Source organism: Chamaea fasciata, unplaced genomic scaffold, assembly GCF_029207755.1.
Source record: "Chamaea fasciata isolate MVZ Bird 193981 ecotype frontalis unplaced genomic scaffold, bChaFas1.0.hap1 SCAF_7, whole genome shotgun sequence".
In the NCBI taxonomy this organism is placed as follows: domain Eukaryota; kingdom Metazoa; phylum Chordata; class Aves; order Passeriformes; family Sylviidae; genus Chamaea; species Chamaea fasciata.
In genome coordinates this window covers 53,462,780-53,485,060 of record NW_027094092.1, presented here as the reverse complement: position 1 = coordinate 53,485,060, position 22,281 = coordinate 53,462,780, and the positions used below count along the sequence as shown (strand labels likewise).

Genomic DNA, 22,281 nt, shown 5'->3' with positions numbered 1-22,281 from the left:
TTCCCTCTCAAACATCACCAATGCCAAAGGAACACATTTCTTTTTATCTCCATTATCTTCCAAGTGAACTATTCTATTCTATTCTATTCTATTCTATTCTATTCTATTCTATTCTATTCTATGCTATGCTATGCTATGCTATGCTATGCTATGCTATGCTATGCTATGCTATTCTAAAATCATGAGTCTAAACAGAAGGAGGCTGAGGAGACTATTAGAACACAAAAATCACTATTTGTGGTCTTTCATAACAGTCTGAGGACTGGTAGGTAGCAAAGAGGGAAAAGATGCTTATAGTTTAATTCAGAGAGACTGGGGGGAAAAGTTAAATTAGATAAGTGCAGAAACACAGAACTTATCAGAAAACAAGCAGCTTTATCCTTCAAAACCCCAAGAACTTGACATATTGCCTTGGTGACAAATTTGGACTGGTAGAAATTGCAGCTTAAGGCACATTACAAGATAGAAGAAATGTAGGAAAATAGTTGAAATTGACAGAGATGTTATAAACAGCTGGTTCTGTAAGCAGCTTGACCATGTCCCATGTTGACTGCCATGAAGGTGCCAGTGCCTGCAAAGAGGGGGCTTAAAATAACAGAGAGGACAGAGAAGTGAGCTAGAGAATGCTGGAAAAATGAGTGTACCAGTAAGGTCATCTGAGGACACTGTAGATGTATCAGAGACATTTTAGCAAGAGGACAAACACCAGCACCTCAGATTTAGTACCTTACAGGTAGCTGAGTAACTCTCTGTGGAAAAAGTCCACTTTGTCAGAAATAAGTATGCCAGGCCCTCTAAAAGAGCAGAGCAAATGAAGAACTTCAGCTCTGCAGGAGCAGGATAGGAGCAGCCACTTCAGCACTTGTCTTGAAGCCTGACCACTGCCTGGCTCTGTTCCTGGTACAGGCCATACAGATCCAGGTGCACAGTGATCCCTAAAAAGCTGTAACAAACTGCATGAGAATCCTATTTTGTTATTTTGTGTGAAGAACTCTTTTCCTCTTCTTGTTTGTTTTTTTTTTGTTTTGGTTTTTTTTGTTTGTTTTGTGGTTTTTTTTTTTGTTGTTGTTGTTTTTGGTTTTTTTGGGTTTTTTTGTTTTGTTTGGTTTTGTTTTGGTCATATTAGTGCCAGGTCATCTAGCCAAACTGGTTCTGCACATGCCACCAAGACTAAGCATGGGGCCAGTTTATTTGCAGAGGAATGTAATTCCCTAAACCTTTTGGCAGAGGCAAACAGCACAAACCAAGGATTTTGTTCTGTCCTATCACTTGCAGTGCCCTGGGAAGTGCATATTTTGACTCCATGCTAAAAGCCTTATTACCCAGTCTCTTCTGAGCATGTTATGCCAATGGAAACACTCCGGACAATGTTCCTCATTTCCAGAATTACTCAAAGAACAGAGTCCAGTCTCCACACAGAACACACATTGGCTTTACCTTGACCTTGTTTTGTAGACATGCAGCACTGGCTGGTCCCTGCAAGTCTCATGACTTCCTGCCGAGTCCAGATATAAAGGCCAGTGCTCAGGGGTTTTTTGTTTGTTTTTCAAAAGAAGAGAGAAGAGGAAATTAAGTAAAAAATTACAAGTAATTTTTGGAAATACATAGAACTTTCTCACAATTCTCAGAGTAATTTGTAATTCAGGACCAGTATTGGAAAAAATGAAATCTAACATCTATTTCTTTTTATAATACATATCTGCATTGTCATATATTGAAAGTAACTGTATGGAAAGCCAGCTCTAAGAGAATTATATCCTCTTAAAATTAAATACAGTGATAGCAGCAGTTCACAAGTTTTGGGGTTAAACCTATTTGCCTACTTGTTTAGTTATTTTTAAGAATAATATTACATACTAGCTAGAATAGAAGCCATTCCAATATAAGTGAAAAGTGGACTTTAAGACAATAAAAATTATACATTTTGTGCAGCTTTATTTTTAAAGAGAGATGTTACAAAATCACACCTTGAACAGCTGCTTTTCACCATTCCTCACTAAAAGACTTTGGGGGGGAAATGGGGTATTTATTTGCTTCCAGCTCACTTATCTCCACAATCCTCTCTCCTTTGGAACTCTCTTGCATTATTGCTGCTTTGAAACAGAGTTGCTTCTTAATTTCATCCCTTCACTCGTTGCCTTATTATTCGTCTATCACAGAAAGAGCCCCCTCATGTGCCAGGAACCCAACTGTTTATTGAAAGTGCTCTATTTTCGAGTCTTCTCTGAAAAACCATCCCACTCCACACCCATTTTAGGGCCACCTCATATATCACATTTACCTGCAGAGTATTGTTGCAATGTCCTCCAAGTCATGGCTTGAAAGGTGTGCTCCTGTTTCTCGTAACAGGTTAATCACTGGTATGTGCCTTAATGAGAGGAAAAGAAAAAAATGAGGAAGTGACTTGACCTGGAGGGGCTTTTTTCCCCCATGAATCCAACATTGTCATGTCCACAAATATCCACATATCCAGCCAGTGGAAATTCTCACATTCTCTTTTCCACAATCACAGAAGCAATGAATCTTTTCCAAGGTGACAGATGCACTAAACACAGCTTCCCTCCTTCCCTCTCAAAAATTCATTCAAACGCTAAGCTCAAGGAAGTGTTAAGTTCAGCTTTAGAAAGGAAAGGGATGCATACCCTTCTCTTCCAAGAATTCTTAATATCTTAACCTTAGTGCCAGTTTAATTTAACAGTAGAAATATTAGTAACTGAAATACATGCAAACAGGGAGAATATTTATTACACAGCATCATTCCAGTATTTTAAAGAATACAATGCCCATATATGTCAGTCTTAAACAAAACATTATCTTGCAGATAAGCAATGAATCTTTATGTTAATGGAGAAGGGCTTCAAATGGATGGCAAGTACTCTTATGAACCTCTGTCAAAAGCACATCTTTTCTTAACTCCCTCCTCCCAATACCTTTAGTATTGATTTCTACCTGGAGACTTTAGGAGGTCTTCCTCGTCCTTTCCTCTGAGATAAAGGGACAAATGGCAGTACCAGCCAACACCTATACCTTAGTCAGATGCTTAAGAAACTCTGTGGAAAGGCTGCTCTCTAAAGGTACTGTTGTGGGTAGAAAATAACATGACAAGGAAAAAATCTGCAAAATACATTTTTCATAACTAACCTAGTAGAAGGTTTAGAACTAGGTTTGAAAAGGAGATGACAGGATGCTCCTCTGTTAAACAACTGATCTAGTTTACAAATCAAAACACAGGGTTTGTTTTTTTTTCTCCAGAAAGAGCATGATGACCCAGTAGATTAGGTATAGTTTCAAAGTTCCTATTTTAAGTAAGTTGCTATAATGTAACACTTCAACATAAAGAGGTAGGCTTATCATTTAATAGGAAACACATGTGGTTTTCGAACCAATTACCTAAAAGATCATTGGTAGTAATTAAAAATAAAAAAATAAGCTCACATACACTTTCTGCTTAATCACTTGGTGGTAACCATGGGCCTTTCCATTTTTGAATTGGACTAAACTACTTATCTAATCCCTCTGCCTGTTTTTAGGAAACTCCATCTTCAATCAGAAGTTATTTTAGAGTTATCCATATAAAGCCTATGTAAGCTTATAAATTTCATGTAAGATCTTTAGTTTCTAAACTAACCAAAGAACTGTACATGTGCTCTAGCAATCATCTTGCTTTTCCAAACACAGGTTATTGACCCTAACAGACAGATTTTATTTTTTTTTAAATTGTACTTTTTTCCAATTGACAGCCAAAAAAAAAAAAAATCTTCCTTTGCTTCATAGCAAAGCACTGCTGGAACAGCACATGCCTCAAGTTTATTCAGTTATCTAAAATATTTTCTCAGGTGGGTCCCTTACGACATAGCTTGTCATCCACAAGCATCTCCTTGAGGCAGCAAATAATGGCATAGTCTCCTGCTTTTCAATACGTGGTGAAGCATGAACTCTACATGTATGAATTTTTTAGTTTTTAGTCTTAATCCAAACAGTAATTAGCTGAAATGAAATTTGACCTGAAATAGATTAAAGTAGAACATGCCTGTTCACTCAGGCTCTCATTGGGTACTGAAAAGAACATGGGGAGTGTCTGTTTACTCTCCAAGGACTGCCCTGGAGTGTTCCTCATTTCCCACCTTATACAGGAAATCTCAGCAGTAAATGAGCATTTTTTAAAACAAAAGTTTTGCTATGGGACAGCACCAAAAGGTAAAAGGCTGCAAAGTAGGTAATGTTGTGTGGTATCTTCCCTCAATGTGCTCCACCTATGAGGTCTGTATCTCTGGATACCAGCAAACAGACAGGTTTTCTCTTCCTGTTGTAACTATTTACTCCTTACTGGTAGGAAGAATCTCTCCAGAAAGCCATTCACATCCCACTCACACCAAACAGACATTACTGCTCTGAGTGGGACTCTAAATATTTGGTACAGACAGATTTGGGATCATTTACCCCACTCATTTAAGACAGCAAATTTAAACAAGGAAAAAAAAGTGGCTTGAAATAAATTAAATTTGTAAGCATTGTAACTGTAGTGTTTACAATAAATGTTTACAATAAAGCATTTCTAAACAGAAGTACAGCATCCTGATAAGTCGTTCAAAGTCACCTTTCTTGGTAAAGTGGGGAGAAGTGCTGTGCCACTACTGCTTGTTAAAGACAGAGCAAGGGAGAGGAAGAGTAGGGACAAATAGTAATGCAAAGTTTAAAAGTGTCAGATTTAGTACTGTGGCTGTGAAGTGCAGATCCATCCAAGAAAGCAAACAGACCACCTCTGACATTCCCACCACTCAACATGAAAACTATGCAGGAGGCAAGGCGCACTGCAGCTTGTTCCTACTTGCACCCGAATTCTATCTGCATTCTGAACAAACTTCAGCCCTCTCCAGAGCACCACTTCTGCTGCCTTGTACCTACCATAAGGGCATTAGTCATATCTCAAGAGGCTGGCTGTGAATTTTCTGATACTGTTATGTCTTAGGCACATGAGAGGTATTTGGCTTTAAAAATTGTTTCTTTAAGTGCTGCTGTCCTGTGGCTTTACAAAAGCCTCACAAGGGTCACAGTTGAGCTGATCTGAAGTTCAGGTGATGTCATGAGCCACAAACTTCTTGGGAATGGTTCAAATGCAATTCCTGTCCTAAGGTGACAGCACAAAACCAAGAGCAGAAGAACTGTTGGACAGTCAATGCTCAAGCTGCAGAGGGTTGGCAACATCCCCATGCCAGCCCTGTCTTGCACAGCTCCATGCTCATTTAGCTAACCTGATAAGCTGTGAGCTGTTCCTGACCCTCCCTTTTCCTACTGTGTTCTGTCACCAAACCATGGCCCTTGGTCAGACACAGGCTGTAGAAACAACATAATCCTACATATTCCACTTGAGATAGCTTTTTAGTAGTATCAGAAAAAACAAATAGACAAAAGGTGTTTCTAGTGTCTCCTACCTGCTAGGTTCCATTGTTGATAAAACTGGACATTAAAACTTGAGTGTATACTAATATTTTAATATAATAATAGCAGAATATCTGATTTGGTGCAGTCTTCAACATTCAGCACTGTGAGCAAAGTTTGAGTTCCAGGTAAAGACATTCAAACTCTTACCAGTTCATGAGGGCTCTGGATTCACAGGAATCCAGGTTCTGTACACTACCCATCATCCCAGGCCCTCACCTGGCAGACACTTATTAAAAGTGAATCAACTTCAAAAGAGATGAATCATACATGTGAAATTAACACACATGTAAGAGTTTGCAGGATTGGGGCCTTAGGGTGTACACCTTCCACCAACTCTCGTTAAAGAAATGCAGGTGTAATGTATATCCAAACTTGACTGGCTTCATTCTTTTTCATGCTTGCTCCCCTAGCAACCAGAATGGTTATGGCAGGACCAGCTTAGTTTCACTTGTTCAGTTTTCTGCATGGTATCAGTGGGAATTTTGTGCTCCCTGTAAGGACAGGCTTCAGTGTGCTTCTTGGAGTCAGTGGTGGTTAGATTTTCTCTCTGCCTTATATTTCCTCAAGTAATGTAAATGTAACCTTGCAAAATATCAAGTATTTAAATTCATATTTACGTGGGAGGTAATTTTACTACCTCTAATCTGATGTTCTCACAGCACTGTATAAGCAACTCCCCATTTTCAACCTTTTACCACTGCTCTACAAGTAAATGGAAGCACTTTTACTACTTAAAATATACACAATTTTTATTCAAGACATTTTCCTGCTTAGAGAGTTTCTGTTATTAAAAAAATATTATTCTATTGTTTTGAAAATGAATTATCCCTTGAGGGTGCTGTAAGAAATTAAAGGAATGCTACTTATTTTGATATGTCGAGCAACTGGCCTAAATTAACAGTGGTCTGTTTAGCTTCATGCATAAAGTGAGTGAGACTACAGGCAAATTGCAGAGCTACAAATGAAAAAGCGGAAATGCAGTAGTTTATTTCTTATTTAGAAAGAAACAAAGAAAGAGTCACTTAAAGTCAAAAAATTTAAGAGACTATTATTGGCATAAATCAAGTCACTGGTCTATCAGCTGACAGAGCTATGTTAAGAGGCTTTTAAGAAGAGACATTACTCCTGATCATCTTTACAAATTAATAAATGGAAGACAGAAATCTGTCATCATTATACAGGTTTGCATGCTGGTTAAAAGGCAAGCCACTGAGAAATATTACATAAAAGACTGGAAGAAAGCTATTTTTAAGATGAGTGGGTACTGTATTGCAGTTAAATGCCAATTAAACAAATATTAATTCTCAGAAAATGGGATTAAGCTGATGCAATGTTCAGTAAAATTGAGAAAGTTACAATATTAAACAGTTTAAAGCACTGACTACTTATTATCATCAATTCCCCCACCCCCCTTCCTTCTCTGCCATTTTCTATCAGGATAATCTCTTTACTTTCAGCTTGCAAGTGTTTAATAAATAGAATTTAAATACTTCTGTAGCAGAAATCTTTTTAGTGGATATCTAATTACACACATATACAGCTGTCTGCTCTTTAGCATTCTCCTTTATATGCTTACCAGTGTGAAATGCAGTGTGAGTACACAGCAGATCATAAATACACATTTATGAGATTAGTTCTAAGTCAACTCTTCCTCTCATTCCAACAGTAGAAACAAAAAGAGAAACTGAAAATGGTTATGGTGCAGTTTCCTTTTACAATTCCCTGCTTCAAAATGGGTGTGCAATTTTAAAGAGCTTAAAAGTCATAGTAGGAGTCTAATATAGGAGTGGCAATTCTAAGGAATCCAAACAACAAGCTCATGTGAAATTCCTCAGGCGGTAGATGGGTGCGGTAAAAAAAGTAGGTGCCTGATTTGCAGGAACGTCTAAGAGTATCTAATGCTTTAGCATTTTCTCACATTGGACCAGAGCCACCTCTATTCAACTCCAAGGTTATTTGTTTGATTTGCTGTTGGGCTTGTTTTTGCTTTAAGACTGCAGAGCTTATATATTCATGAGGTAAAGCAACAGCCACAAAGCTGTTCAGGACCATGCAAGAGGAATGGCAATAGCACAGCGTGGCCACACTGGACTCCAGCTCTCACAGTCAGAGAGCCTGGTATGTTTTCTACATCCAGTCTTTGAAACAGGAGAAGCCTTCAAGTTATTCCTGCAGCCCATGGTAATCCAGGACTGTCAGACCTCCCAGGGAGCTAACTCCAGCTTGACAGGCCAGGTAAACCTGTCAACATTAGAAAGCTGTAGGAATATTTGGGGACATTCACCCACGAAAACCATGAAAATTCAATTTCTCTGAGCTCTTTTACAGAAAACAATTGCTTTTCTACTGCCATGATACAGACTGAATATGAGATAAAGAGCTGAAAATGGATCAAAGACAAGGAGAGATTATGGTGTGCAGCTTCTAACATGCTGGAAGACCAATGGCTCTATGAATCCCCAGGCTATAGAAAAATATCTTAGAATCTCTAAACCTTAGAAAATGAAATTCGGATGATGGATAACTTTTATATTCTGTGATATGGCCATTCCTTAGGACTGTGCAACATGGAAGAGACCAGTAAAGTGCAAGTCCGTGACTACCATTCAAGAACTGCTGACATTCATAACAGCAGGAAGAGGAAATCCACAAAGCAGGCAGAGCCATGCAACCATCCCATATAATTATGAGTGGGTGGAAGGGAAAAATCAAAAAACCAGTCATCCAGCAAGAGACTCAGGAAAGCACTGGTGGAAGGGGAAGATTAAAACATGTCAACCTACCGGTATATTTTGTGCCAACTGAAACAGTCTGGTCTTGATGAGAAAGGGAAGGGCAGAAAAAGAACAGACAGCTATGGTCCTGCACTCTCACTTCTGACAATCAAAAGGAGTTTGGCTCTGTTTGATAAGGAAGCTTCAGAATAAAGAGTGGAGCCCTGAAATTATGGACAAAGTCTTGGCAGGAGGACAGCAATAATTACCTTATGCTAAAATTCTGCATGCACATCAAGTTGTTTGCTTTCATTCCACATTATTTTTAAAAATCTTTTCATTTAGTCTAGTTACATCCTTTGAAACAAGCTGATATGTGTTATTTTAACTGCTGTCATTTACACACAACTGCTGAGACCAGACAAGACCAGAACACAGGATGGATGGAGTTGAAATCCAAAATGAAAAAAGGTTTATAAACTTTATATAGAGCAGCACGCAACTTGTTACCTGAACTTGATGGCATTCATCAGAGGGGTAGATCCATATCTGTCTCTGGCATAAACAGTTGCACCAGACGTCAACAAATACTCAACCAAGGGCAGGTGCCCTTCGGAGGCTGCAATGTGCAGTGGAGTTCGGCCATCGTAGTCTCCACAGCTCAGATTCCCACCCTGCAAAAGGACAGATCCTTCACATGCCAAAAAGAAAATGGCTGCACATTAAGCTGTTGCAAACGTCACACAGTAGGATGTATACATCGCCTTTTAGTTCTGCCACCAAATTGTTAAGCCTGTCGAAGTTTATCTTGCAGCATTGTTTTAGTGCCAATAAAGATATTTATTCCATCTCTTGCATGTTTCCTGGTGAGATATGTTCTTTATTACAGCACACCATACAGCAGCTTTGTGCCTGTAGCCTGCTAATTGTTCTTGTCTTAGTTAATTCTTACTTTCAAGATATATTTATCATTTCTTGAGGCCCATTATCAAAATCTCAATAGTAGGGTAAACCAAGGCAAAGAGGGGGGAAAAAAGAAGAGAGATGACAGGGAAATGCCTATTTCTTCTTTGGGTATACCAAGTCAGAGCTTTGGGGAGAGCCAGAAATCCTGAATTAGCACTGCACTGTGTTTTGCTTAAATGTAATTTTCAAGTTCTTTTTTTTTTATTCCTGATAGATTTACATCCAAAAGGTGGATACTATGAATATGCATAAAGAAAGTTAAGAGAAAAGAAAGCAACACAAATATTTTAAAATGTTCCAAAGTTTGCAGATAAGAACTTGCATTTTAATCTACCTGTATTTTCGCAGTTCAAAAGAAAACGTAAACAGCTGAAAACCAGAGGGAAAAAAACATACCAGTTCTAAAAGGCAAAGACCAAGAAGTCTAGAAACCACATGTAACTGTCATAGCACCTTGACTCTAAAACTTAGGTTGTCACTTTCCATGAGGATGGCTTCCTATCATCAATTGCAGTTCTATTTAAAAATTAACATTCTCTACACACTGGTCATTTTACATTACCATTTCTGCTATGGCTCTTAGTGCATCTATGTCACCCAGTTTAGCTGCAGCACAAGCCAAAGGTGGAATTAATGCATCTCGTACGGCTTCTAACTCCTGAGAAAGAAATAAAATTAAACATTTAATATCGGCCTTGCCTCTAATGCGACTGACACCCAAGTCGTAAAAACACTGCCCTTACTTTCATGTAAAGTATCCAATTAGTCATTTGGATATTTAGAAATGGTGGGATTTAGTTCTTGGAAGGAAAGAAGTTTCATGTTTATTTTACATTTTGTCAGTCTCGCATCCATAAGATTTATATTGCACCCTGGCAATACTACAAGTACCTGATATCTTTATAAACCATTTAAGGTGCACATGCTAATTGCCATCTCTGTACTGCTATAGCTACACATCAGTAGAGTAAGAGAAACAGTGCTGGTGGGAGCTGGAAAAGACTATATCCTCCAGACTGAATCAATTTTATTGAAGTTATTCCTCAGATATTTGTGTAACCTGTACTTTCAAAACTACACTGACAAGCCTCCTAGGCCCCCTGAATATTTTCCCATTTTTTATGCTTATAACTAAAGAGTACAGTCAGTATTCATTATTTAATAAAATTCCCATCTTCTCTGAATCCTAGCCAAGAGAAAAGTGAGTATTTGTACAACCAGTACTGTATTATCTAATTTATATTTATATTATATTTTCTAATTGGGAGGGGCCAAACACCACAAATTACACTTGTGTAATGCTTCCTTAGTATCAGCCTTCTATGACTGCATGTACAATTAAGCTGTTTTACCCGTTATTATTGGGATTGCTCCAAACTGTCAATACATTTGACCACAAAAATAAAAAGCACTTCTTCATATCATTGATACCCGGAATTACAGCATCTGTCTGAGGCTTGTTATTGCAATAGGCCAGCCAAGAAAATAAACCCAAGATGGGGCTACAAAGAGGGGGAAAAAAAGTTAATGTTTTTAATTAAAAACATTTTAGTTATAGAATTGTCATTGTGTCCTTTATCCCTAACTCCATATTCCAATTTTCCTTCAGCTTTGCTGTTCATCCTTAATCTAGGCTCATTTAACTCAGTTTACAGCTTTACATGATACTAATTTTAAATATTGAAGTATATACCTCCTTGCTGCTGATACTTAGAGATTTGGCAATCACTTGAATAAACTTGCTATCTCTCAAAGAGATCTTGGCTCCTGTGGGTACAACAGTCATTTCTCCTCTTAGATTCTCACTCAGCATCTGAAAAGCAAGCAATCAGACCCTTTGTTAGCAGAGGGAAAATGTTGTGGTAGTCTTAATAAAAAAAACTTAGAATCAAGTTAGAAAATTGTTTGGAGGAATTATGGAAACTAATTGAATGCAGACAAAAGATTAAAGAAATAGTTACTGTCCCATGCAGACTGCACGTTTAAAAAGACAAAGGAGGGAGAGAGACAGGCAAACAAAACTTTCTTCCAAAGAAAAGAAAACCAAAATAAGCACATAACAAAACACCCCAAATTTTAGAATATGCGGACAAAAGTTCCCTAGTGGGGTAAGCTGCAGCCTACTTAAAAACACAAAGATAATGAGTAATGAGCAGAGTGAGGCTTAAGACCAGAATATTCTGAAATGCTGCCTCTTGCCAGCATTCACAAACCTCAGGACTCCTACACAGACTGTGTACATAGACCTCAAAACAAAGCCCAGTGCTGCCTGTAGACAGTTGTGCATTTCCATGGGTTTTCAAACAGCTCCATTAGCCCTGATTTTGTTAAAATTTGGACACAGATCCAGCTTTGAATGCAGAAAATCTAGAGAAGTACCAGTCATTCAGTATCCAAACAAGCCTGTTTGCAGGATCTGTGCCTCGAATATAACTGGGGAAAAAAAACCCAAATCAAAATGTAAAAAGGTCAGCCAATTCATGTGTAAAAAGTACTTGAATAGGGCAATAAAGAAATGAAAATACTCTAAACGACAGATTCTGGGAAACTTGGAGAATACAGATAGAAGCCAGTCATCAAGAAAAAGAAACTAGTTTCCTCAATTCTGACAATTTTACACACTGGCACTCTTTCAGGAAAGGTTGCTGATGCAGCTATAAAGCACACAGTTATTTCAATTAGAATTTTAAAAAGCAGGATTGTGAAAGTTTGCAAGAAACAGATGTGATGTTGGCAGGAGGAATGCCCCAGGTTTACTTATGTCTAGGCATGCCCTTTATTAAAAAAAAACCTCCAAGAGCTGACAACACCATAGTTGTCTGCTGGAAGAGTCCCATATACATGTAACTCAGAGGATACCAACTTCTTTGGCACACTTTTAGAATCTGACAGGTTGAGATCATTGCTTTACACAGGTAACCTTAGCAATTGGCACCTGTGCTAAATGCACCCAGGGCAAAACCCTGTGTGCCTTATTCAGTCCTACCAGCTCTTCTGACATTTATATGTGTCTGGGGGCACATTCCTCGCTCTTCATGTTGAAAAAGAATCCTAAAATAACCACGCCAGCTTCAGGAGAGCTTCTGTCTCTTGGGAGACTATTGTTTGGTGATATGTTTAGCTGAAGATATTGCCACAGACAACATATTTCCAGGCTTTCTTCTTCTCCTGGTCTCTATAACTCATTCCTGCCCAGGCAATGCAGCATGCTGTTCCCTTAGCTGTGCCAGCACAATTGTTTGTGGGTCTGTACAATGAGTCAAATGAGGAAACCAATCCTGCATAACTCAAAGAAATTGCAAAAGTTATTTTGTTTTTCAAATCATATAAAGGAGATCCAGCACACCACCACACAAAAACTGTGTAGCACAATCCAAAGGGCAGCACATGAAAATGCAGAATTATCTTGTGATATGGTACCTAAAACAGCTTATCATCAAATCCTCACCTGAGTAAGTCAACTATCTCACCTCAGCAAACTGGATCTCAAATTAAGTTTTAACTCACACACCCAGGCAAGATGCCAGCTGGGAAGGTTTCTCCTGTCCCAGGTCAGATAATCCTCTGTGCAAGACAATTAAAGTCTGCATTAATAAAAACACAAGCTGGTGCATGTATGATCCAGGGTCAGTGAGTATGCCAAAGGGGTATCAGTGGAGAACTGGAGTTTCTGAAGTGCAAATGCACAAACACATCCAATGCCCCTGCTCCTCACAGCACTGTGCCACTTGCCAGGCATATCCTTGCACAGAGCATGTTCTGGGCATCCTCAACAAAGACACACATAGCTCCTCCTCCTCCCATTTCTCAGCCTCAGCAAACAACTGCAAGCTTAGAAATTGTGTCTAAGCACAGTAAGTGGTACTTCCAGCCACTACACTTAGCATCACATACATCCAAATACATTTGTCTCAAGAGCTGCTACTGGTTGGAAGATGTGGAGCATGAAATAATGATCAGGTTTGTTATGGTTTTAATAAAAACAAAGCACCATCATGAGATACACGTGGGCCTACAGTGTTAAGTATGGAGAGTGACTCATCATGATGTCATCTCCCAAAGTGTCAGGATTAAGATTGCACTACATACAAGCACAGAAATTCATGTATTCCTGCAGACTGCTGTTCCCTTATCTAATTCATAGCTATATGTTCCTTGTATAAAAGGAACATGATCAACAGCTATGTAACCTGCAGGTAAAAAAAAAAAGCCTTGATTAAGCAACCAATGAATAGTAAGAACATTGTTAAAGGGACTCTGATTTTAAAAAGAGTAACAACTGGTTCTAGAATAATGCTCTACTTTTTACGTATTATAAAGTTTATCTCCTCTTAGAGAAATAAAATCTAATACTGTTATGAGTAATGCTGTAAAGGAAGAGGCTGTAGGCAATATTTATTTTCAGAATAAGCTTTGTGTGAATGAGTCTGGGATGAAATCTTCACCACACTAAGATCAGTGACAAGATCTTTGCTGACTTCAGCAGGGTTGGGACTCTGTCTCCCATAATAATTTCCACATAGAGTTTTCAGTACAGAAGTGTCCAAGCTAGACTACTACCATTTAAAGATGGCATTTTTATGGCTCAGTCACGATCTTCACCTGACTTAGGCAGAGAATTCTTTTCTCTCCCTATCTTCATACATTTGTTTGCTTAATAGTATTTTTTGTAAGAAAAAAACCCACAGGCTGTTCACATTATGGTTCTGGAACCAGCTACTTTTAAATGCAAGAGAGAAGCTCAAGGCATGAAGCTAAGCAGAAGTTAACACAGTAGATGCAAAATTTAAAGTCTTTCAAGGTCACACTGAAATATTTACCTTCCTCTTCTCCTCCCAGCTAAGGTTTCTCTTGCTGAGTGTGTATGACAGTTTAGTTAGGGCTGCCTCTGGTGTCATATCACCTCCAGGAATTACTCCAGCATCAGCGAGAGTCTGAATAAAAAGGAATAATGATTCTAATTAACATAGCATTCAGAAATACCTGCACATACAGAAAAGGTGTTTGGAAGATGAGTAGCTACGTAGAGTGCAGTGTGCAGCCAAGCCTCCACTCTCTTGCTCCTCCTACTGCCACTATAATTTTTGTACTTTTAGTTATCAAATACCAAGCAAATATTAGAGCAATCTGAATAAAAATGACTTTTACTTTAAATTCCTTTTCCTGCAATACCACTGAAGAATTCCACCAAATGCTTGCCACGGTCGCTTACTATGCTAAAAGGGAAAGGTTACAGGTCCGTATCAGCTATCTGCAGAGTTGTCAGATTCCCTTTATTGAAAAGCTGCAGTTACTCTGTTTTAACCCAGTGGCATTTTGAACACTGCCAAGTAGGCTGTTCTCACACAGACATATTTACCATTCTTTTATGGGGCATTGCTTTGGATGAATTCCAGCACTACAGCATGCTCACAGCAGGAGTGCTTTCAGATCCTTGCAGGCTGCACTAGCAGTGTATGATTTAGAAGATACAACTAAAATATGTAATTTACACAGTTCTGACAAGAACAACTGAAAAAGACAACCTTTTAAACTTATCTTTTTGGTAGTTAAAAAAAAAAGTCTGAACAAAAGCAAAAAGAAGAAGGATCTTTGCCATGATCAGCAAGTCTTGTAAGTGTACAAGACAGCAAACACAAAGGAGATTTCAGATCTCTTGTCATTAAACTGTACCTGGGCAAATCACAGATCACCTTCTTTGCCATAATGTGATGCCTCACAGTAAAGCATCTTGAACTAGATTCTTTGCACTGCATTTAACTTTTAAATATCTTGTATATAAGCTTCAGCTTCAAAACTTGTTCTGGCTTAACTAATATTTTCAGCAAGATACAGAGCCTTAATTAGCTCATGAACCACCTCTGGGAGACCCAGAGTAACAGTTTTTAAAGTCCCACGGGAAACCATATACAGAGAAGGGGAGAAATACTTTCTGTACTGCAGAGCTAACCAAAGAACACTTACACCTCTTTCAGTGGGTTTGTCAAAGAGGAGGAGGAAGGGATTTCCCAGCTTCCTTCCTATACCTAAAGTCCCCTCAATTATAAGTTTCTACTGTGTAGATGGATCAGAGGTCAGACATTCAGTTAATTAAAACAAACTCTTCAAGGGAAGCCAGGGACTCAGCTGACCTACCTGACTAGCTTGAATAAGTAAAAACTGGCCCAGCCATGTGCAAAGATCTTTGAAATATTTCATTTAAAGAAAAATAAAAGTAAAATTAAAATTACATCAACTTTACAGCATTCACTCATGATAGTTCCTCCACTGAGCAGTTCCTCATGAAAAGGAGAATGCAGTGAAAGAATAAGCATGAAGTAATTTTGTAGGTCACTGTTCTCCTCAAAAGATGCCAAGAAAACAGGGCAGCCCCTAACTGATGCTGAAGCAACACAGTACAAACTCCATATAAAAAATGGAAGCCAGAAGGGAACACATTTCCACACAGCCTTATAGTGGTTCAGTAAGACCTGAGCAGAATCTTTCAATTCAACATATCAACAGTCTGGATGAGAGTGCAAAAAGCCATTTTAGGTGTCTACTTGGAGAATCTTTTAACCAGAGCATAGGAAAAGGGTTTTGTTCTTCTTTCTGTAGATTTTAGCGGTTCATTTCAAGCAGAAGATCACATAAAACCTAGGGTTCATTTTCATGTTGTTTTTCAAATATAAATTTGGTGTCTTTTATTGGCTTAACTGCTTATTGGCTTTTTAACTGTTTTTATTGGCTTAACCCTTCCGAGTGAGCTGTTCTATATAATCTCTATACTCCTACAGTATTTGCTACAAAGCATGGGATCTTTGCAAAAGCCACTAGTTCTTAAAACATCTCCATTAATTTATGCAAAAAGTTTTACCTACATCCAAATAATTGCCCATGTCAGAAAACACCAAGTTTGGATACTAAGGAGGTATAAAGAAAATCTTACAATCTCCTTTTCTTTCCTCTCAAAACAGACTTTGTGCAAATATTACTTGAAGCTGTGTCAAAACCAAAGCTAAAAGAGCTTTTCAGCACCAGACCAGGGTATTTAGGTTTGCCATACAGTCAAAGAAGTGTCTGGCTCTGCCAGACGCGTGGTTGCTCCCAACAAAACCAGGTGTCCAAAGCAGAGGGATGAGTCACCCTCTGGTAGTGCTTCTTGGCTATTTAATGTCTGGTCCTTTTCTAAAGGCCAGTTAAACCAGCTTCCCTCACACTAACACATGCAGCACTAATACATATTCTTATATGGCTTTGTGCTCTTATTAGTCCCAGTGATGTCATGTTTTGGTACACAACTGAGAAACACACTACAAAATGCCCTGAATATTAACAGTATGTACACAAAATCTGCTTTAAGCCAACCCTCATGGGTTAAACTAAACTGATTTCCATTCTTCAATACAGACAATTCCTTAGATATTGTTCTCCAGTCTCACCCTGAATTCAGCTGTCTTTCCAGTCAAATAAAGAACTGGGATTTGGAATATTGCTTGCATCTACAGGCTTTCCTCATGCTCCTACATTGTAGCTAAGCAACTGTTATCCTATCAAATACTACTTTATTTGATCATCTGACCCCTAAGCTAGTTTTTAGCTCAATGGAATCCCTCTGAGAGACATACTATGGATCTAATGCAAAGTATCCTGGAGTGCTGCACATGACAGGAGTGAGCAATCATTAATTTGGGATTTGAGCTGCCTGTTTTGACCATTCAGATCAGAAGCAACAGGATCTTGTTTGTAGATACGTGTTTAAATGCTTCCAGCTTAAGATTTTTCAGATGTAGTTACTTAATGAGCAACAACTTTACAGGTAATAAACCTGGTTTTATACACTGGGACTACTGGGAGTTTAAAGCAAGTTGTATCAGTGGGATGTTTCTTTTACACAGCAGTGGGGAATGAAGTGGTTGCACACCCCTCACCTGCCCTGTTGCATAGACTGTTTTAACAGATCCACGTAAGCACTGGGTGCAGTTCAGAATCACCACTTGGCGTTTAGCTGCTTTCCTCAGTTCTTCCAGCAAATCTTCTCTGTTGTCTGGGGCATTGCCACTTCCATAAGTTTCAAGTACTATACCTTCAATTGGAGGCTGAAGAAACGCTTTTACCTGGTTAAAAACAAGACAGGGAACAGACACAAAAGGTATGGTTAGGTCATCCTTAAAATTTTCACATATGGCTCAGAATTTTTGAAAGTGGTCTATTCCTGCTATAGTGTTCTTACACTCTTCTGTGTTTCCCCTTTTGCAGTAACTGAGACTGCAGAATAAGCTTTAAGAAAATGAGACTTTCCCTCTCTGGCTTCCTTAAAATTTCTAGAGGGTTAGGTTTTAAAATAAACTTGTTTTGTACAGTCATTAGCTGATGTGAAAAAGGATGCTAGTGTTGAAGTGCCATTAACAGGCCGTACTGTTACAGCACTGTTGGTGCAGCAAAAAGGTACATTTACACTTATGAAATAAAGGTTGAATTATAAACTGAGATTAGAACTCCACACCCCTGGCCAGATTTTTTTGCTTTAGCAAAGAGTTTTGTTAACCAATCTCTGCCCAAGAGACAGAGTGTTTCACCTTTCAGGAAAGAACATTCTAACAAAAGCATGAAGTTTTGTAACCCCAAACCAAACTGATTTAACTCAGAGGCACTATGTATTCTGGGCTAGTTGATATTGAAGTAGATATTGTGCCTCAATGAAAGACAATGCCTAGCAAAGTTCTCTTCCTAGAAAGATGTATTTTCAACAACCTAGACGTTTCCTTGCTGAATCACATATGCTAAATGCAATACTGTAAACCCCCATGAGGCTAACTATGCAGTTGGAGTTTTATTGCAAATATACCACCCCTCTGTCTTTCCATCTGTTCATATTCACCTTAAAAGAATAGTGATATAATTGGGGAGTGTTGCTTAAACTACTGGATTCAATTTAAGAAGGCAAGAGCCACAAAAGACCTGTCAATTTAATGGAACTAATATTTGACAAAAATTTAAAGACTAATTTACCTAAAATCACAGTCTGTAAAATAATTTCTAAGGGCAAAAAGCCTCCCACTTCTCATTTTCAGCAGCTAAATTCCACTTTTGATTTTCAGCTTTGTATGAATGCTGAGGGTCATGTTATTTATCAGTGTGAGACAAAATGAACCTTAAAAAAGAAGCATGAGTTGTAGGAATAATCACACTCACCCACCATATTGTCTATTCTTTGACAAGATATCTATTAATATGCCTCAATATGCAGCAGGAGAATATCTCCCTAGTTACTGCAGCTTGCACCTGGTCCAGAAAACCACACTTGACCTATTTATGTGTCCTGATATAAAATTAATTGTAAGTCCTAGAGCCCAGGCAGTTTATACAAAAGATATCTGAAAAGCTTTTATCAATCATTTATGGCATATGAAAATAGTCTTTGAATGCCCTGATATTTCAAAAAAATGCTTATCAGAAGAAGACAGATCCTTTCCCTTCTCTCCAAACCCCAACCACTGCTCCAAACAATGCAGCATCCCTACAAGTATTTGGGCATCACTTCACCCATTTCCAAAATGAAGTGACACTTACAGCAGCAGCGGTGATTCCTGGGAAGATCCGCAGAAGTCCAACATTCCTGTTCATGTTGGTGTGAACTCGAAATTTCTTTTTGGTGTTGGCTCTCCAAACCGTTTCCCAGTTTACTAATAAGAGAAATGGTCTTTTTAATCGAATATTAAGACATGCTATTAGATACACTTAATAGTAGTACTTCATAGTACTACGGAATAGTAGTACTTCATGCTTACAACTCGGTTTTTAAATTGTTCTCAGGCAGGGAATTCATGAAAGACAATGCACTTTTTAAAGAGGAAATGAAGGCCCGTTTAAGACAGGTCTGGCATAGGTGAGATATCTACTTGTCATACACTGACCTGAACTTCACTGTTATGTAGTTGGCCTGATACAAGCCTGGATTCATGTTTGGAAAACAGACCTTGATCTTCTCAGACGTAAGAGACGACAAATGAAGTTACTGTTGCTGCTAATCACCTCCAGAGTTTATTAGGTAGTTATTAACGATTAAATAAAATAGCAAGGATTCAATTAGCTCCAATTGCACATTTAGAGCCAGAAGCCAGCTGTTTAACTAATTGTTTGTTTGTGTTGCATTATTAGAAGCCAAGTCATGCATTATTGATTTCAAAATTTTACTACTTCAGTGTAGGAGTGCAGCATTGGTAACGCTGATGGCTCCTACAAAGCAGTGGAAGAGGTTTACCAAACAGCAGCCAACAGCTCAGAGCATTGTGCCTCCATGAAAATAGACCATGCTGTAAAGCTGCCTGCTTCCCCTTCACGAGTTAAGCTTTTGAGATTTTGGAGAAACTCCCAAGCAGCAAGACAGATAAAAGATCTGTGTGCTTAATGCCGACTTGCTCTCAGCCATGCAGAGAGTTACTCACACTAATTACTGTTGCAATTTCTTGCAATCAGCAGACAGCCACTTGCAAAAAAAAAAAAAAAAATTAAAAGCTTCCATTGAAGCCTGCTGTACTGTCACATTGCCAGAGATACTAAAAACTACACAATTCATTAAGTCAGGACAGAAAATAGCATTCTCCTATAAGACTCTATGAACTTTCCCTCCCTGTCAGCAACTAGAGCCTCTTTTCTTTCTTAACACTGCCACACACCATTAACCAGGTCACAAGCAGTTGGCTTGGCATTTTTTTGTCCATCCAGTCACACCTCAGCACGTGGATTTCTACTGCCCTGGGAGTGGGAGAATACAAATATAGACCATTTCTGCAGCTTCTTTCTTTCTGATAAGCTGTCCAGCATGATTCTGAACCACCTGACTGGACTTAGTAGTTCTCCAAGTGGTTCTTGGAGGCCTCCAAGAGCTTTCCAGAGCAATATAGAGATGTGCAGGAGGGACCCAGGGAAGTGCAGAGCCTGTGCATTTGTTCTGCATGAGGTTAATGGGCCTGGCTAACCACATTCAACATGAGCACCATGCTTTAAGAAGCAGCACTGTTTAGGAGTAATTCCAATAATTCCATTCCTCTAAGGCTTCTAAAAAAATACGTTAACTCTTTAAAAGCAGCCTCCTCTATAAGAAGGGATGGCAATAAAACTGTATCACAGCTTGCTTTTCTTTTATACTCCATAAGGTAGAAGTCCCTGCCAAAACTTCACAAATGCATTCTACTACATTTGGCAACTGTGAGCATCCCTGATGCCTGTTAACCAACTTGAAGAATGAACTGAGGAAACCTGCCTTGGCACAGAGCACTAAGACACTGCCAAAAGCAGAAGACCAAGGAAAGAGATCAGAGGACAGGTTCAGAAGTCAGACCTACACCAGGCTTATACCTGTACTCTTGGAGTACGCTCTACCAAATAACATCTCCAAGATAAATTTAATGCATGCAGACATAGTATAGTGATGTAATTTCAAATTATATTAGAAAGGAGATAAAGATTGCCCTGCCCCTGAGTTAACATTCGCTTGGTCATGAACCTCGTCAGCCTACATAACGTGTTTGGTGCTGCAGACTCCACAGATGTCAGTTTTCCATCTGCCAAACAAGTCTAAAAGGCAGAACAAAAGGCAAATGTGATTCAAGAGCCAAAGACAAACAGATATACATAGAAGACTGACTTCATCTCAGATTTACTCAGAACTGTTGTAAGTGAGGCAGGACACCACGCAGGGGGAAAAAAGAAATTTGAACACGCCCTTTCCATGCTTCATCTCAAAGTTTACATCCCCAAAAGGAAACAGTATTTATGCCACATAGGTAAGTTCAAGTATCTTCAATGTACTGAATAAACCAGCTGTCTTGCTGTGTCATACCACACAGCAATTTCTTTTTTTATTAAGTTAAAAAACCCAAGAACCTAAGAATAACTAACAGCTCTTAAGTAAGAAAGTCATATACAAGCAAGTGAAGTACAAGAATCTGCATCTTTTGGTGTTCACAACTCTTTTTAATCTTATGGATAAGAGTGGTTGATTAGGGATACTCAGTTTTGGCACAGCACGGAAAACAGTAACCGGCTCTGACTTGGGTGGCCTGTGCTTGTGAAGAGTTTAGCTGATACAGCACAATGCATCATGTGAATGTGGATGCAAAAGTGAGGAACAAACACAAGCCAGCTACCAGTGTGCCACAGTAGAAAGAACATTTCTAAAGCAGTGTGCATAAAATAAAGAAGTAATGGCGATTTACATACTATACTTACAATGGCTTGGGATAGATTGCTCTATTCAAGGAGACTGCATTCAAGATATTAAGGCCTTCTGTTTACTCTTCCAAACCAAATCATCATATAAACCATAGTCTGATATTTCCAATCTCCCGCTCCATACCAAATACTATAGCCTCTAAAATTGCTGCCAAAAAATTACATCCTTATCTTATGCAGCTTTATTCACATACATACACAAAATAAGGTGATTTGGTTAGTGCAAAAAAGAAACAACCTGACTTAAAATAGAAGTAACTCTACCCAGGTCAGAAAGCAGCAAACACCCCTGCTGTTAAACAGAGCCTATGCCACAGTGCAGGTTTCAACTTATAACAGGAGAGCAGCAACTCAGAGCGACACCTCCCTTAGGAGTGGTGACTGAATTCCCAGTTATGAAATCAAACAAGAAATACAGCTTTTCTTGATTGCAGAGCTGCAGACAAACAGCAGTGCTCTCTTCTCATCTTTCTCTGCAGGGCTACAGGCGAGCCCTACCATTATATAAACTGCCCCGGCATTCATTGCAGCAGCCAAGGGGTGGGGAGCACAGGCCAACCTATGGCTACAAACTCCTGCAGGAGGCAAACAGGCACAGAGCCCCTTTCTTGGCAGTTTGTTATAAAACAATCAACATACATCTTTGGGAATGAATATTTAAACTGACTGGTGTCATTGCAACAACCAAGATGCCTGCTTAGAAGTGAGCAGGGATGGGGACCAAGAGCACTCCAGTGAAGAGAGCTGGTAAATGCCTTCATACATAAATGACCTGGGCTTTCTAGATAAATAACCAACCAAGATGCACACCTGGCCAGTGACTAAAAGCTTCTCTCTAATGAGATTTGAGGGTAGATGAGCCCAAAAGAGCCTCCTAACTGTCTGCTGCTATGCCACATCTGCACACACAATCACACGGGCTCTGTCCCCTGCACAGGTTGTC

General features: G+C 38.9%; 1 protein-coding gene across 2 annotated transcripts in view; it reads right to left on the bottom strand.

Moving 5' to 3' along the window:
• Positions 1 to 22,281, bottom strand: part of ASPG (asparaginase) — a 44,601-nt gene that overhangs the window by 6,234 nt on the left and 16,086 nt on the right. The window contains exons 7-13 of one of the 2 annotated variants that reach the window (XM_066188915.1): positions 18,675 to 18,787; positions 17,033 to 17,218; positions 13,943 to 14,056; positions 10,816 to 10,935; positions 9,685 to 9,780; positions 8,667 to 8,830; positions 2,282 to 2,368 (exon numbers count right to left, since the gene is read on the bottom strand). In XM_066188915.1, coding sequence (XP_066045012.1) covers positions 2,282 to 2,368; positions 8,667 to 8,830; positions 9,685 to 9,780; positions 10,816 to 10,935; positions 13,943 to 14,056; positions 17,033 to 17,218; positions 18,675 to 18,787 — 880 coding nt within the window. Of the gene's footprint in view, positions 1 to 2,281; positions 2,369 to 8,286; positions 8,381 to 8,666; positions 8,831 to 9,684; positions 9,781 to 10,815; positions 10,936 to 13,942; positions 14,057 to 17,032; positions 17,219 to 18,674; positions 18,788 to 22,281 lie in introns of those variants that run through there. The other variant, XM_066188917.1, reaches the window with a different exon arrangement.